Source organism: Protopterus annectens, chromosome 16.part0, assembly GCF_019279795.1.
Source record: "Protopterus annectens isolate FY-2018-M chromosome 16.part0, PAN1.0, whole genome shotgun sequence".
NCBI lineage: Eukaryota > Metazoa > Chordata > Ceratodontiformes > Protopteridae > Protopterus > Protopterus annectens.
Genome location: NC_056750.1, coordinates 201,053,937 through 201,072,678, shown reverse-complemented (window position 1 = coordinate 201,072,678; position 18,742 = coordinate 201,053,937). Strand labels below are relative to the sequence as shown.

Below are 18,742 nucleotides of genomic sequence, written 5' to 3'. Positions count from 1 at the left end.
TATTCTCAAAAGAAATAAGCAAAAAGTTTAATATATGAATTTGATAGCTGAGTATTTTAAAACAAGTGTTGCAGATAAATAGCCTTTTTCTCAAAGCTATTAAAAGTTTCCTGTCCTTGTCACAAAGAGAGGGATTGGTAATAACCAAAAGCTTAGCACCAGCTGAGTTCACTAAAGTAATAGCTGCTGGATATGATCTGAGATGAGAGTATAAAAACTTATAAGATTAACAAGCTGCAAGTCTTCCATGTGTAAGCATTATTTTAAAAACATATGTCTCTAATAACAATACTAATAATTGTCCTATTTGTTAAGCAGGCAGGCCCACTGGACACACACAGTCCCTTTTCATGGGTGACCTAGGAGCAGTGTCTGGTTAAGTGACTTGAATCAGAATTAGGGTAGGTTCTGGAAAATCTAGTTGTAATAAATCATAATACTTCTGGGACTGTGGAATATCATTATGTTCCCACTCAAACTGCTTCATTCTGAATGTATTCTCAGAGAAAGAGAATCCTTCAAAAGGACTGGCTGAAGCCATACTCTCCACAGAATCTGAATCAAAAATCTGAGGAGACAAAGTAAAATTTGTACCTTCACAATCAGCTTGTGGTTCATGAAATTAAACCTTTTCTGAAAATGAAGAACCTCGTTTTCTTTCACTAGAAACATTTAAACTGGAAAGGTCAAGAGTCTGAACTAAACCTGAGCTAAGCCAATGAATCCCTTCTGTTCCAAAGTGACTGAGACGGGAGAAGAAATATGTCTAAGTTTTTTTTGTTTCTTTTTCACATGAATTTCTGAAGAACTAAACTCTCTTTTACCAGGAAAAAGACTCCCTAATGACAGGCATAGCATTCTGGCTAGGCAGAGGAGTATTTCATGCCCCTTCTCCCAAGACCAACAAGAGTGTTTCTTCCTTGTCCACCAAGGGCACCCCAACAGCTGCAGAGAACATGTGTAACCCCTGCTTCATGGTGCCTGTAGCAGCTACACCAGAGGGTGTCAGGTAAGAATATGAATGGCCTGAGGAACCAGAAATGGCCACAGGAAGAGTCACCCATCTGCAATTGAGGTGCAGTAGCAGCTTGCTGTGATGGCAATAGCTGTTTAGTAATTTTCCATGGTTAAATGGTAAGATGCATGATTCTACGGGAAGTGGTAAAAGAGGTAAGTAATAAAAAGGTACCTTTTCCACATAACAACACAGCGAACAGTACTTTAAACACTTACCACAGCTCCTAAAAGTAAAATAACATAACTTTTGCACAGAAAAGGTAGTGTTAAATTAGTTTTAATAACTTTCTGCCACAAAAGTAAAAAAAGTGACACTTCCATTTAAAAGCAAATAAATGTCACATGACAGTCATTAAAACACTTTTTCCTAGCTTTAAAAATATTATTTTACAGATAAGGTAGATTTTTTCTCATAAAAAGCAAACGTAGAAGCTATTTTTTCCCTGAAGGGAACATATCTGCCAATCAATGAAAATCCTTGAAAGCCTGCAAGCGAGGCAGTTTTGGTGGCAGGAAAGCTCTGAAGGGCTTGCCATCCAAACCTTTCTTTTCAGATAGCTCCAGCTTGGTTTGGGTGCATGGAAGGTGCCCTGAGGCTTTGGAAGCTGGTTGGCTGCTATATCCTTGACAGGATATAATGCATATAGCTAAGGCTAAGTAATCCTTATGATGAACATTTACTATTCTTTGGTTTACATACATGCAAGAAATGCACTCCGAGGTCTAAATTTGCACCACTCTGTTATATTTTTTCATTGCCCTTTCTGCTCTAAAACTAGGAAGAAGAAAAACACATTTCTCAAATTTAACAGATCATTAACAAGCACTAATTAAATAACTCTTGTCACATATGACTTCAAAGAAAATACAATATTTATTAACATTCTTGTGAAAATAATTAATTTTTATACATGAAATACTTAATTTTTGTTTAAGACAGTAAATAGTATACAACAGTGTACTTGATAATGAAACATAACATACATTCTCTAACCTATAAATGTATGGACCCTTTTTACTCCTATATTACTTCACATGAAGAGTCAATCCATTCCACATCAGGAGGGCTGGAATTCCGAGGCAGAAAGTTCTCTCCACTTTTCTGCAACAATCTAATAGCTGGCATTTGCGTGTTTGAACCTTATTTAACCCCTTAAATACTGGAACTTTGAAGCTTGCATTACTTACAGCTTTTGTTGATAGTTAGGGACAATTACTTTTACAGCACTCTGCAGCAACATTTTTAACAGAAATAAGTGAAATATAAGAAGAAAAACACAACATTCTTTGGCAATTTTTTTTCTTGGCTTTCCTGCCAGTCCATTTGCAGATAATTTATAAACTATACATTTAATAAGGTATATTGCAGCTATCATAAAAGATGATGGAATCTGGAGCTGACCAGAGTCAAACTCTATGTCTATCTGCTGTAACAGAAAAGATCACAGTACTGCAATACAAAAGTAAAAATAGATCAAAAGCCATTTTTAGGGCAACCCTCTCCCCAATACCTTCATTGTGGTGTAGTTCTCACTCCCCACTCTCTTCACTTAATCTTTGAGGTTACAATATTTAGGAGTAAAGAGTTGCAGGCCTTTCAGTATCTCATTAGTTTCAGATTAATGCAACAGACATTTGTTTTCCACTGCATAAAATGTAAGGTGTCTCTTGGTAATATAATCATGTCACGGTGGGTAGTTACTTCTAATCAGGATTTCAAGCACTGTTGTCTTATCAGATTATGTATAACCAGATGAATCTACACCCCACTCAATGAAACTTTCACAATAGTTTGTCTACTGTTTTTATTTTCTAGTTGTTCTACATCTCTGACATCTACCTCAGAGATTTGGAGTACATCACAGGAGGTACGGTTTACAAACAATCAAATGGGGTTACATCAGGAAGTCACCACTCTAATTTACAGAGTCAAACCATTGTGCATAAATGGAAACAAATATGGGTTGTTACAGTAATTTATATGTGCGATATATTTGAACTGGCAGCTATGATGAAGTTTCAGAACAATTGAAAACACAGAAAATGAAGTTAAGCACGCATATCTAATTTCAAGCATCTGAATGTCTTGATGTTAAATAACTTGTTTTGTTTGTACCAGCTGTCTTTTTTTTCCCAGTAGAAACTTGCTACCCTCTTAAATGCCTCTGAAATGGAACTTCATTTGACTGAGTCCTTCTTTGTCTCTTTATGTATGTCTGCCTTTCAGGATCTCAGAGAGACTTTTCCTAGCAGGCATTAAAATTAAGGTCATGTTTCGTATAGAAATGCTAAAAAACAGATTTGTAAATTCACTGTACAGGAGGGCTATCTCTTAACAGTTACTCATTAATTTATTTTAAAAGTAGTTAAAACTGAGAATGGAAATTAAATATTAGGATTGACAGACAACAGTTTAAAATACAACACTCTCTTATACTACAAGCAATAATTCAAAACAATAAATTATTTTTGTTTAAGAACAGTGTTCATTTTATGAATGTACTAACTCGAACAGCCCAAGACATGCCAGGCCCTGGTTGTTTTAGTTTTTTACTGTAAACAATGAGTTTTGTAAAAGAAAATAAAAAGGCACACACCTTAAATTATCTTTATATACAAGTTCTATGCACTCTATATTAAGTTTCTTTGAGAAAGACTAGTTATCTATGCCCCATCATTCAAACAGAAGCACGCATGCAGCAGTTTCATTTATATGAATACATACTTGGATTTTTTAGCTATACTCATGATAAGTTATACTGGAGACCCTAAAAAAGTGATGTGAGCATTATATCTGAAAAACACTTGGATAATAACTTTGCACATACATTGTAGGAATACAAAGAAGTCACCTGATTTTATGTACCTATTTTCCAGAAAGGATCTGTTACTTACAGGCATTACATCTAGCTTACATTTCCAGTATCAGTTTCAACTACTGTGAAGCCAGTGTTGTGATATCTTCCCAATACTTCTCTTAAAAGAGGGACCTGCATTAGATCAAAAAGTCTATTGTTTGTATTTCGCATATTAATCAGAATAAAAGTACCTTCTCATAATTCCTTTCGTGAAATGGACCGAAATCTGTTACTCCACTGTGTAGAACATACAGACTCATCTTATGTTCTACAACCATCATAAATATGATGTGGTATCTTAAAGAATGAATGTATTGGGAATATAGCTTGTTTAACATTTATGCCACTCAAGTTTTCTGTCCACACATTATGTATAGAACAGGACTGGAACCACTCACTGCATGAGCATACTGAAAGAGACAATAGATAAGTGTGGGACTATAGGTCATCATTCATAAAAGGGAACACAAGCTGTACATTTATCCAAGAACATGGCTGTCTTAATAGTAGGCGCTTCACAAAGGAGGGCTACTATTCAGTGAATGGTAACTTCAGGAATGTAAACCAAATGAACCAAACTTGTTAAAATTACATTTCCTGGAAAGATTTTAACATTTGTCAACTTTACTGCAGGATAACATCTGTGTGAGTTGTTTTATAACTTTATACAAAAATGTTATGTTTTCACTGTAGTTATACAGTGGAGTTAGCATGTATAAGTTATGGGTCATGGATGTAAAGTCCCTCTCCATGGTCAAGGAAGATCCCTGCAAAAAGCACTTTTTTTAAAGGTTGTTTCACCAACCATTTTAAAGGGTACATTGTTTATCTAGTGTGACTTTTCCAATGTATTGTAAGCAGATTGGATAACTGACAGCTCAAAGTGAATGCATCTTTCAAGCTGTGTGTCAGTCCTGGTCCTGGTGTAGTCTGATAAGAGCATAGTGAGGTTTTTCAGTTTGACAGTAATATATTCCATAATGTTTTATACTTGAGAAAATGTACAGGAACCAAACTGTCCTTTAGTGTTGCTGTAGATTTTATATTAACCTATTAACTCCTTCACATCTAAATCACTGATTGTGCTGTCTACTACTTCATTACTGAGGTGTTAGTGATGTGGTTTGACTCACCCCATTTAGGCCTACAGTGCTACAAAGGTAGACCAGAGCCAGCACTTTTGTTGTAGTGCAACTTAGTTATGATACTAAATTATACTAAATCTGTGATATTTATTGTCCCTATTAAACAGTTTGAAGATAAGAAAATGTTTTAATTGAACGTCAGGCATGCTTTACATGTTCAGGTGATTTCTTTGTGAGCTTCAGGTATTTGCTACCCATTACATTAACAATCAAGAATGTAACCCCTCATGAACTCAATGCCACTGGGTGTCAAAAAAAAAAAAAGAAAAGAAAGAAAGCTCTGTCCAAGTCAAAAGGGTTTACAAATTCACTGTATACTTAGTGAAGTGTGCCTGACTGCTTAGTCATGTCTCTGGCAAGATCCAGGGCTCCAGCACTGGCAGAGACACTGCATTGGTTTATATTGCAAACATAAACTTTGCCATCACTGTCTCAGCAAAAATACGTACAGTTTATGCATAACTAACAGACTCAACCCCAGGACAGCAGAGGAAAGTTTAAAGTCCTGTAGCTTTAATCCTTTGGATAAATTACCATATAATGTTCAAATGATGTGCTTAATTGAGTATTCGTTCAATCATTTAGTCAGTTGATGAGCCCATTACATCCAGAGGGCTTCACTTGATATATTTATTACTTACTACCTTAGGTTGGCAGCCTAAAAGGTAATCATATTAGGTAAGAGGAGCAGGAGGTACAGCTACATACATGGGGTGTAGGAGCATTGCCTCTCACATTAAGATTGTTTTTGTTGGAAGCCTCTTCAATGTGCTAGTTTTACACAAGGGTTTCAATTAGATAAATCCTTGATATCAATAATCACGTCTGTTGTTCCATGTATTATACTAAAACTGAGGTTTACTAAATGGAAAAACTTTAGATGTTACATAGCAATGCCTTCTTTGATAGTAAAATGTAACCAACTGTGGTAATATCAGAATCACTAGGAAGAACATTGGGCTGCACATTCATAATACAGGATCGTCTGCCTAGTATTGTAGTAAGTAGCATTATCTAGTCTTAAAATTAGGCATTTTACTTTGAACGGCCATACATAGGTATTACACCTTTCACAATTTCATAATTCTTTAGATGTTTATTCATTGAGTAATTGCCTGTCCGATTGTTGCACCAAACAGCTACCTGACCTGACAGCTGAAGGCAGTCCATCTGTTCCTAACCATCTTAGTGCATTTGCTTCTTTTATTTATTTATTTTTTCATTTTTTTGAATCTCAGGGGTTACATTTTGTGCCATGCAGGGTTTGGTGCTGTGAATGAGACCAGAGTGGTACTTATTTAATGAGCATGTTTTTATTACCTTACATACACATACACTGACTTCCTAGTACCTTCATTGAAGGTTCTGCATCAGAGCTGGTAACTCGGCATGTAAACATCAACTACCAATCATTAGTGGACCGGAGTTCCGCTGTGGCGATCCCTAACTGGGAAAAGCCGAAAGACACAACAACATACACTGACTTCCAAACATCATGCATTTGTTTACTGTACTGTTTTGAAGGGAAATCCGCTGCCATAAGTACCTGGGTATACCTAACCCTTGCACAGAAGTGTGATACTGTATCACTTTCCTTGTCTAAAATATCTTGAATAAAAGGTTTCTGATACAGTGTTAAGATGCTTATAATGAATACTGTACACCACCCAGATCTTTTGACTCCAGTTATATGAATTATTTATTTAATTATTTAGAGTTTGTTAACCACATAAGTGGACTGGTCTAAGGACCCAAAGGAACTACAAGGCAAGTCTGATCAAGTCACTTTGCCAAATACCGCCCTAAAACCTTTCACTTCCAGAAGGGAAAATGTCTCTGAGATGAACTTATGATTATTCAACCAACCAGGCAAGTTTGCTTTGAAGGAGGCAATGATGTCATTTTGCTTAACATGCAGGGAAAATTAGCTCCAGAGATGGGGCAAATGTTTCTGGGGCAATTTGCCAATTCATGCCTCCTTCATGACTAACTTTGAAGATTGAATGGTTGTCCACAAGTTCATCCCAGCCTGATATGTTTTTATATAAGAAAACAGGAGTGATACAATATATACAGAGGTAGGAAAGGACTACATTTGGAACATCAGCAGTCTTTCTATAAGAAAACTGTACTCTGTATGGATACAGCTGCAAAAAAAAAAAAAAAAAAAAAATTACACTAAAAAGCAAAACATACATTAAATCTTACATTTTATTAATAAATAAAAAATGTTACAAGGAACTGAAAGTTTCAGGGGAAGATAAGTTTAGTGCTGCTTATTCCAAGTCTGCATTGTTAGTAGCACAACAAGTAGTAGCCTTACTTTTGATGCAGAAGGCTGTGGGCTCTACTCCCACAGTATGCAGATGGATCACTGATACTGTACTGTGTTGTACTTTAAAGGGAGTGGATGCTGCAGTCCTATGAATGTCCTCCTTTGGAGGAGTTACCTAGTAACTATGAGCCTGTTATCAGTTTGCCATCCATTCCCTATTGCAATATTACTAGCTTATCATTTTTAATGTAAAATAGACAATTTATTCTTCAAGGGAAACAGCCACTTTATTTGTAGATGAAACAATGAAATATAAAGTTGTTTCCTAGCAGCAACCTCTTCATTAGTTAGAGATCCCTTTAATGTGGAATTATTTAGATGACTGACTTCTGCAGACATTTTGCATATTTACTGATATTGGTGGATTGTAATGACAGATGTCTGAGTGTCCTTTTATGGTTGAAATTTTCTGAAATGGGTAGTTTTGTCATTATTGGTTCATACATTTTGTTTCATTGCTTACTAAAAGACTGTTCAAAATTACAAATTTAAAATGGATTCTAACAACTGGTGCTGTATTATACAAGGAATATAATTTAATACAATCAGTACGGTGAATCAAATATTGCATACATGTATGCATGGCCCTAAAAATGTGTTTGAAAACAGCCCAGGGGAAAGTGTGAAAGGCTCAAAATCATGGACAAATGTTAAGCTTTACTCTTGTTACCAAAGCAATGGATGAAGGTAAAACAGTTCACACCACCATTACCTTGACCTGGCCAAGCCCTTTGACACAATCCCCTACTCAGGTGTAGTACAAACGATGAATAATGTAGGAGCAGTTACATCACTAACTGGATTGGCAACTTGGTCACAGGATGCAGGAAATCAAAAGAGGGGAAGAGACCAGTCACCAGTGAAGTCCCCCAGGGTTCAGTGCTGAGACTTTTTCTGTTTAGCATATACATCTCAAAAGTAAAAGGAAATACCAAAGGGCGTTGGCCGGCCAAGTTTGAGTTGATTGTAAACTAGGAGCAGTTATTGAGCCCCTAAATGACTTAACCATCATGCAGGAAGGTTTGTCCCAAATAATAACTTGTATCAAAATCATGACAATGCCCTCTAAGAACTGACCCAATTGTTTGGCATTTGGGAACTTGTGTGTACAGTGACATAACTTTTGACCAACATGTGCCCAGAGTCATAAGAAAGCTTTTCTATATTGCACAGCTTATAAACAAATTGATTGTGACTACATCTAGAGTTATTGTTGTCCCCCATTACAAAGCTCTCATTAGGTCAATCATTTTGTATAAATCCCACTTCAGCATGTAACTGTCCAGCCCCATGCAACAATTGGGATACCTTCAGAGATACCTTACTAAAAGGATACAAGTCCTAAACAATAGGTCTTGCATGGACCACCTCAAAGATTTATCACTATACTCAGTATCCTACAGAATGCTTAGAGGTGACATGTCTGGCATACAAGTCATCCTCCGACCTAATACAGATGGACTTACTGAACATCAGCAAGTCAAATGGCATCAGAACTACTCAGTCCAGGTATCTAAACTGAATGTTGTAGAAAGATGGATATATATCACAGAGGCTACCACTGTTCCAGAACAGACTATCCATAAAAATAAAACAAAGCTCATCTATCCATATTCAAATGCCACTTGGATCTAAGGATGGGTAATAGAAAATTTACTACAGGATTGCCCCTCATGCCACTAATGGATAGAGGCAGTTTCTAAATGCTGCATCCTTGCATGGGTCCCCTCAAATTATCTATGATATGATCACAGTTATTCTCACTTGGGCCAATATACAATTATCAGCCATGGGATAGGTAAGACAAATCAGAAAATGTTAATTCACGCATCAAAAGAGAATTGGCTAAGCTTAAAATGTTCTCCAAGTGAACCTATGTGTTGTAGTAAATAGTTATAAAAAATGGCCCTTTTTAGATCACTAAGTGCCCCTCTCACCCTCCGCCCCCCCAGTCTTCAACAGCTTCTGGTGCCTATGGAAACATATTTGTTACATTTCTGTAAACTAACAGATAATATCATGTCATCATATTATTTTAGTGAAGTATGTGTCCAAGGAAGAGTATCAGCTGCACGAGACATACGTTCAGTCTTCATGTCGTAATATGAAAGTTTAAAATGTGCTTTCCACATAGGCTTGTTATGTGACTGTAACTTACTTGTTTAACAGTCTCCTGTCCTGTGTACAGAGAAATTAAACGCAGCCATCTTTCTGTTTGTGTTTATTTTCTGTTCTGAAAAATATTTAATGAAATGGCAGTCTTTGCTAACATTTCTGTGAGCTTCATTTGCTTTGGTTAAACTATAATACCTCCATGGTGAAACCATGGTATTGGCTGCAATGTGTACATTGGGATGGTTAATCAGCCACTGCTACAAGCGCAATGCAGGCACAAGAATTCACAGCATTATGTCTCACAATACTTACAGACTATTAATTTTCATTACTCGCACATCATGTTGTAGGTTATTACAAATTTATCTACTTCCTGTTGCTTTTTTTTTTTTCCTGAGGAGGATCTCCACATAATTTGGCATTTTAAAACCACTTTGGTATTTCTTCTTCTTCTAGCATCAATACTGGACCATCAAAATTTTATTTGACTGTTTATTTCTCTTATGTCATGTTTTAAGGACTGACACAGCAACAAAATAAGTGTGCCGTTATTTAAAGAACACCAAAATTATTCAATTAATAAACACATTCAGAAATGCCCCCGTGTTCTTATATATGACAGACTGTATTACTGTCAAAATGATTTTAACATACATTTGGTTTTATATGACTTGGAAACATTTTACACAGAAACACCATCCAGCTTTTCAAAGCTTGTTTAGACCCATCAGCCATGGCTGGCATCGTCTGTGTCTGATGACATCACTAACATCTAGACTAATCTTTTGTGGTATGCAAAACAGAGAGTTACATTACACTTGTACATGTTGTATAGAATGTAATACAGACAGTGTGATAAAATGTAACGTTACTTATGGTTACAAATATATCAGAAAAGGCATACTTTTCATTTATATATATTTTTTATAAAGTCCTTTTCGTCCATATCTAGCATACTAAAGTGCTCTGAAAATGAAAAAAATCTACACCTGTAATCTGGTACCTTGTATTCAGATGAAAGCAGTTCAGGCTCACACAGTTAAACACTAAACTAATCCTGGTGTAACAAAATATACAATGGAGTTAATAGAAAAATCCCCTGGTGCATCTAGCCTGCCTGAGTATTTAGATAGCCCTACACAACTGCCTCTTCATTCACCTGTCCCACACCCACTTAAAACCTGCAGAAGTGACAATCTTCATGGCATCCTACAACTTTCCATTTCATGGGCCTATTATGTTTGATGGTCTACATTACTCTATTTATTACCCATGATTTCTCAGCTCCATTTATTCCATTTTCCTGAGTTCAGTCCTCCTTTCCACTCTTGCCATGACCATCCTGTAAATGTGTATCATGGATACCACGTTGTATCTCTGTTCTACAAATCATATACATATTCAAGTGTTTTTATCCTTTCATCATACGTGAACCCCTTCATGCATTTAATCACAACATATATAGTGTGCAGGACAATTCTGACAACCTTTTGCATTGAATACTCACTGTAGTGATCACAGTACTGCAAAAGAACAGAGCATTAAATGGTCTTCTTGATGCAGGAGGAAGACCAAGCCCCTAACAACCCCTTCATGTAAGGATGATGTGCGACCATAACTTTCGGGAAAAGGCAAATATAGGCTTTCTTTTTCTGTTTTTTTTTTTCACAAAATTATGTAGCTGCCTTTTTTCCAGAAACTTTGGGATGGAAAAATGTAATTTCTGCAACAGTGTGCCCAAATGCGTGTGCATGCTGTACTTCTGTGGAATGTGTGGTACACATATAGCTGATGTTTCCGTACCGTTATATAAAACAAAGTATTTTAGACTGTAATACTCTGTAGCATTGGAGTCCCCCTTATATTTTAAGAAGAGACTAGACCTTTTATTTTCCTAATCCTTTCACCAACCCAGTGTAAAACACCTTTTTAAGTGGACCCAAATATAAAACTAAACTAATCCCATGGAACATTAGACTTTTTGCCTCCTTTGTAGAAATGTTTCGGCTATTATAGCATAAAATCAGCAGATGTGCACATCAAACATTAAAAAATATATTGTTTAAATAAAAAAAGATAGCCAGAGAAAATCAGTAGTTAAAGCAGTTCACAGAGAAAATGAGGGATCTTGATCAGACCTGATTTGTAGTTTACTGTTCAACGTCTATTTGCTAACACTCACCGACTTCTTAGTATTCAGACAATAATGTTTCCTGCCCTTTTTGCTAAACATTTTAGAAACTGCTGTTCCAGATCAAGCAATAAATATGCATGGATGTTCATGTCTTTCATCTTTTGGGTAATCAAGACTCATGGAAATTTTGTTTATAAAGCTGACCTTGTGGACCTAAAACAAACTGTCACAGGCACAAATGTTATCAAGAAATGTTTCAAAATGATTGCATATCCCTATACTTATATTCAAGAATTATCTTTCTTATGTAGGGCAAGTGTAGATGTTTACCAATGTTTACCAGTCAAACTGACTATTTTCAGAATGAAAGTTTTTTTTTTCCCATGTTTTGGCAGGCATTGTTGTATACTTTAAACCATTCCAAGTACACTACAAATCATAATGAAGCAACTGTAAATATAAGCATCTCTGAAACAAGAGACTTTTCTGTCACTGACACAAGGTCAGAACTACAAAGCGGCCCTGCCTGTCAATTATACATTTATTAATTAACATAACCAGTCTGACATGGACCTTAAACCATGAACGTGGTTATATACTTGATAACATGTCAAACTAAGCTAATTTGAAGTGACATGAGAAGTAAGCTTTTCTGATAATGGTTTCGGCTTTTCTGATAATGGTTTTTAACCTAGTGTCTTCTTACTGCTGTTCATCAAACGTTTCTTCTGGTATCAAAGTGCTGAAAGGATAGTCCCAAAATTTGCTTGTTATTCCAAACCCTGCAAATCACATCAATTAAAAGGGTTAGTATACAATTAATTCCATTTATTTACGTATTTTACATTTGCAGTTATGAAAATACCCTGCTTTCAAAAAAGAAAAAAAACTTATTTGCATAAATAAATACAACAAACATATCATGCTTATAAAGAATTCCCTCCACCCAAATTATAAATAAATAAATAACTTTGACATGGTTATGGTGTAAAATAAGTAAATAAATACACTTTATTTACATAAGGAAAAAAGATAAGGGCCACCGTTCCCTTTTTTCATAACATGGCTCATTCTTTAAATGGCAATTCTAACTAGGCATGAAAGGACAGAGGAAATAGGAGAAACTAGATGAAATGGTTCCAGTTCTGTGATTGGGAGAGACTAGATGAAATGGTTCCAGTTGTGTGATTGTGAGAGACTAGATGAAATGGTTCCAGTTCTGTGATTGGGAGAGACTAGATGAAATGGTTCCAGTTGTGTGATTGTGAGAGACTAGATGAAATGGTTCCAGTTGTGTGATTGTGAGAGACTAGATGAAATGGTTCCAGCTGTGTGATTGGGAGAGACTAGATGAAATGGTTCCAGTTCTGTGATTGGGAGAGACTAGATGAAATGGTTCCAGTTCTGTGATTGGGAGAGACTAGATGAAATGGTCCCAGTTCTGTGATTGGGAGAGACTAGATGAAATGGTTCCAGTTCTGTGATTGGGAGAGACTAGATCAAATGGTTCCAGTTCTGTGATTGGGAGAGACTAGATGAAATGGATCCAGTTTTGTGATAACTTAAGAAATGACACTCTTTTTAACTGATGGTAAACCTATTTTCTTTCTTTCTGTGTTCATATTTCCTGTATCATGCTTTTTGTTTTGAAATTTGTTCACAGGTTTGAAAATTCTGGAAATTTAAATTGATATTATTTACATTAGAAATTACAGTAGCAATGCTGATACATGTTATACTGCTACATGTGACAAATTTTACTTGTAAAGTTTTAACCTTTTTCATCCCAAAGCAAATGTATTATGACAGTAACAATTTCTTCTAAATGCAGTATAAGAAAAATCTGTACATCTGGTTAGGAGCAGAAAATGAAATGAACAATGGAATATAAAAATAAGATAAATACCAGAAATCATATATTTTGTGCATATACTAATGTAAACGTTGTCAGCACAAATTTGTTGGACGTCTCTACTCTTCCTGATCCCCATCTTTCCAAGGATCCATTTCCCTGATGCTGAACTTCCTGATTATTGTTTTGGACAGGAAATCACTTTGGGTGTGGATTCTTGGTGGGCTGGCCACGAGGCCTTCATTTTGGGATATTTCTCCTTTTGACATATTTGTGCAACAGGAGCCAGACACAGAGGTTAAGAGGGAGTAGCTGAAGCTAGCCAGCACATTGTGAGTAGAGAAAGGCAGTGCGGGCTGATGGTCTATTGGCTTCCAATTGAGGATGGTTATCACAGCAGGCTGCATGAAGGATGGTGGACATGTGGCCATTTACCAAGCAACACATACATGCTGTTGTCAGGATCTGTGCATGTGCAGAAGCACGTATAAGCCAGTCACCAGCACAGTGAGTATGACAATTAAGGCTGCTGTGGGGTTGGGAGTTAGGAATTATTTAAAATTACTGCAGACACTCACCACTTAAACCAATAGCATATTCATGGGTAACTTTAACAACCAAACTATAAATTGTAAATCATACACAAATCCAAACTTGCAGGCCCAGAAATTTCTAGATTTCGTCAACACAAACTCCCTGGACCATATAGTCCTTACGCCTACTGTGGGCTTTTACATACTGGATCTAGTCCTCATTAACATAGGAAAACATTGCCACTCCCAAACCCCAACCCCTTCTTTGAGAAGTTCACCAAAGTGATAGATAAGGGCAAAATGGTACATAATGCCTACCTTGACCTGGCCAAAGCATTTGAAACAATACTCCTCAATGGCATTGTAGACAAATTCACAGAATTAGTTATAAACCCCTATGTCACCTACTGTATAGCTGGATGGCTCTGAGATAGGACCCAAGAAGTTACAATAGGGGATAAAGAGAGGCCAGTTGCTAGTGGAGTCTCCCAGGGCTCTGTGCTGGGTCTGTTCCTTTTTGGAATTACTACCCTAAATGTCAACAGTCTCTGACTGATCAGGTGTCCAGATGACTGCAAACAAGGTGCAGGTATAGAATCCCCCAAGAAACTAATATCTACTACGAAGGGCTTACTTTGACAAATAACTGATGCCAGAGCCATTGTCTAAAAACTCAATGAAAAGAAATGCATAATAGTATTCCTCAAGAAGTTGGATACCTCTGGAAACTACCTCATTGATAACACTCCACTAAGAGTAGACCTAGTAGTCAAGGATTTAGGGATGCATGTAGACAGTAACATGGCCTTTAACTATCATGTGTCTGTTGTAGTAAGGAAATTATTCTATGCTGCACAACTTATAAGCAAGGCTGTGGCATTTAGATCCATAGAAGTCATCATTCCACTGTATTTCGCCATCATCAGACCAGTCATTCAATACAATGCCCCCTTTAGTGTGCATCTGACCAGGCACAGGCAACAACTGGAATATCCACAGAGGTTCCTCTCAAAAATGATACAGGCCACAGAACAATAAGTCCTACACAAATCACCTCAAAGCCATATCCCTGGACTGTACTATAGCCTGTTGAAGAGTGATCTATGGCTGGCATATAAGGTCCCCTTGGATCCATCTCTGATGGATGCTCTGCACAGCTGCAGAACAAACATCATCAGAATTACCCAATCAAGGGACTTAAATATTGCTTTCAACATAAATAGGATATGTTGGAGAGAGAGGTATGTATCTCAGAGACTGCATCTTCTCTGGAACATGCTTCCCATCCATGTGAGGCAGAGTTCTTCTCTGACACAATTCAAGAGTAACCTCAGCCAGTGAGTGGGGAATCTGAAATTCACCCATGGTCTGGTACCTGTATTAGTAATGGACAGAGGCAACCTGTAAATGCATGACTACCCAAGACAGAGCTTACCTGTAACCTCTAACGATAATCTTAAAGTTCCTAAGACTTGTCGATACATTTGAAATGCATGGCTAGGCTTAAAAAGGCCACAAGCCTGGTATACATCTATGAACCTATGAACCTGTAAGCACTAAGCAAAAACTATGATGACTGCTGGATAATCTTCTGTGATTGGCTCTTCCCAAACAGAAACAGATAGGCCATTCAGGTCAGTGGAGACCTGATGGTCAGAAGGCATCTGTAAAAAAAATAATAAAAAAGAAGCAGGATGCAACTTGGCAATCCTCAGTGCTCACCTTTTTGTGCCGTGATGAAAAGGATAATAAAATTATTAAAGCAAAGAGTTTGTCTTGAAAGCTTAATTTATAAATCCTAATTTACAGCTATACCCAGCAATCAGGAAAATGCACAAATGTACACACTCATAATGTCAGTGTGTGTAAATTTGCATGTGTGCGTATGTGCATGCTCACATAAGTGCATGTGCATGTGTGTTTTTAAGTAAGCAAGGAAACATATTGTAGCAAGTTATGAACAGATATTACTGCATACACAAGATATTGTGAGGGATGACTGAAATGGGAAATTTCATCATAAGCCTAGATGTGTGACAATAACTGTTCTGCACAAGTTTCAGCGTGTGCTGTTGCACTTAATAAATGGTATTTTTTTTTATGTTCATCACTCACATGGCCTCAGTGGTATATGGGTTCTTTGCCAGCACAAACCCACATTGGCAGCTTTCCAGAACACAGTATTTCCTCTTCTGATTCCCTGTGATAGGGGATCAACTAAGCCTCTCCCACCAAGGGAATCCCAAACTCTGTCACAGGAAATCAGTTATTCAGTCATTAGTGCCAGCTGTAATAATCACACAGCTGAATGTCCGTTTGGGAACTTCCCTTTCTCTTTATTATTATGTACTTTTGATATCTTTCTGTTCTATTTAATATATACACATATATATATATATATATATATATATATATATATATATATATATATATACACACACACACACACACACATATATATATATATATATATATATATATATATATATATATGTGTGTGTGTGTGTGTGTGTTACCTTTTTATTTTAATTTACTTACTATTTACTACTGCTGTTAATTCCTCTGGGGATTCTGTCTTACTACTGTGTTGTTTATATGTTTAATACTGCTTTCAGACAGTTATACGGCTTTTTCAAAATGGGAAATTGAAGTCCTATGGTATCTTCTGAACATTAGAGACTGCCTCATGCATGTAGATTCACAATTTAATCATCTGTTGTTTCTGATGTTTATCTACTTCATTTTGAAGTTCTGACAGAAAAATATTACATTTTTTTTCATTTTTCCTTCATTTATATATTTACTACTGACTTAACGCTGCCATAGCTGTTTTATCACAAATTACTTTATTTTAATTTTCTGTGGGGATATTGTTTTTCATTTCTGACAAAGGAATATCTAAGTATGATGTCCCCACTCTGGGCCAGTAATCAAGGAGCCTGAATCCTCACCACTGGCATTAGAGATGGACATTTACTTGGAACAAAAATGGATACACCCAGTATTCCAGATGCAGCTCTCTGCATCAAACACAGTTTCCCTTAAAAGCACACAGGGAACACAGTCTGGGGTCTGGATTTCTCTATCGGTCTCCTTTCAGGTCCCCAATAAGACTCCCCACTGGCACAGCTATAGAGTTGAGACCTCACCCAAGTGCCCAGTTCAAGTTCTCCAGCACCATCTCTGTTAAACCAGTGCTTTGTGTCCCTGCTCCAAACAACTGACACATACACTCATTGAGATTTGATTTTCATACACACACACACACACCTGGGAAAGGCTGGCACAGATTTAATAGCTATGCCCCTTTCTGCCCAGACTATAAGGTAGTTACACCACTACCAGACAATCCAAAGCCAGCTACTCTAAGGCTCTTACAAGGGTTCCCAATTATACTGAGTGAAATTAATATTAATAGAAATGGTAATGTTGACTAAACAACCAAGCTTTCAGGAGTGGCCACAGTGTCACCAATAGATATAAGTACTCTCAAAGGTTAAAATATTCTCTAAAGGACCAGCCACAATGGAAAGTTTAAATATATTTAATAATAAATAATAAAAAAACATGAAAATACTAAATATCTATTTACAATAAACACCAGAGTTTCATCACAAGAAATATTATAAATAATACACGTGGTCAGGTTAACACAGTTACAGAAAAGCAGTACTTAACTAATCTCACTATACTTTACTGACTGATCTAAAGAATACTTAATCCCTGGTAACTTACTAGAGCAAGGCAAGATGAAGTAGGTAAGGGGTCCTTTTTCAGGTTCCAAAAACAGATTGCAATGAGACTTCAGTCTCACCTATTATTAAAATATCATTTTTAGTGATGGATTATAGAATGACATCACATACATCTGATCATCTGTCTTCTGGTTCCCATGCTACCCCCCTTGGCTAGAAGTAAGGATTTAGCACATATGTGCCAATAATACACACACAGAGATCCTTGCTAAGATCTGCTGCAGCTCCTGGAAGTCATAAAACAATTTCAAACATGCTTCCTAGTACAGACGTTTTGTCACTGGCTGCATTGAGAACTGTAAGATACAATCATTATGGCCTAAGGCAGGTAATTTAATTTCAAACTATTTTTAAAGTTAGGTGGATTGAGATTAACCTCTTCTCTACCAGTACTCTCTGTTAAAACATATATATTTAAACAGTTACAATAATGCAAGTATATTTCTTTTTATGTCCAGCAGGGCACACTGTTGGTACATTTTAATATAACCAGCTTTACAAATATATTTTTCAACACAAGCATCTGTATAAATCGGTTTGATATACCAATGACATATAATTTTTTTACAAAATTCCAGCTAGCTGTGCTGTGATATGTTATACATCCACTGCCCTACTTCTGGCAAGTACATGATTATTTATGCTATTTTAAAATGTTTCTATTTGATTTAAGGGCATATGTTTCATTTTGGCACTATTTGGACAAGTGAAATTTTCTTGGTGCTATTAATTAGTTTGCTGTTCTTTACTACACTGTGCAGGGTATAGAATAAGGCTTAGCATATTATAAATTGTTTCTGTGATATTTTATGCAATTTAGTCCTATTTCCTGTGTGCATACATAGTTTGTATTTTCTATTATTGCTGCCCTTACTCAGCCTCTAATAGTGTCAGTGGATTATTCTGGCTGGTGCTTTTTTCCCCTGACTTGATGGATCTTATTATGGCTAGCCCCCACCATCAAATCTGGTTGCACCTTAAAAGAAAAAAAAATCTGC

At 36.5% G+C, this 18,742-nt stretch overlaps 1 protein-coding gene across 1 annotated transcript in view; it reads right to left on the bottom strand.

Moving 5' to 3' along the window:
* Positions 1–9,948: 9,948 nt before the first annotated feature.
* The window catches only part of FA2H (fatty acid 2-hydroxylase), a 688,749-nt gene continuing 679,955 nt past the window's right edge, over positions 9,949–18,742 (bottom strand). The window contains exon 7 of the mRNA XM_044058537.1: positions 9,949–12,386. Within this exon, the coding sequence (XP_043914472.1) occupies positions 12,307–12,386 (80 nt within the window). The 3' untranslated portion in view covers positions 9,949–12,306. The remainder of the gene's footprint in view (positions 12,387–18,742) is intronic.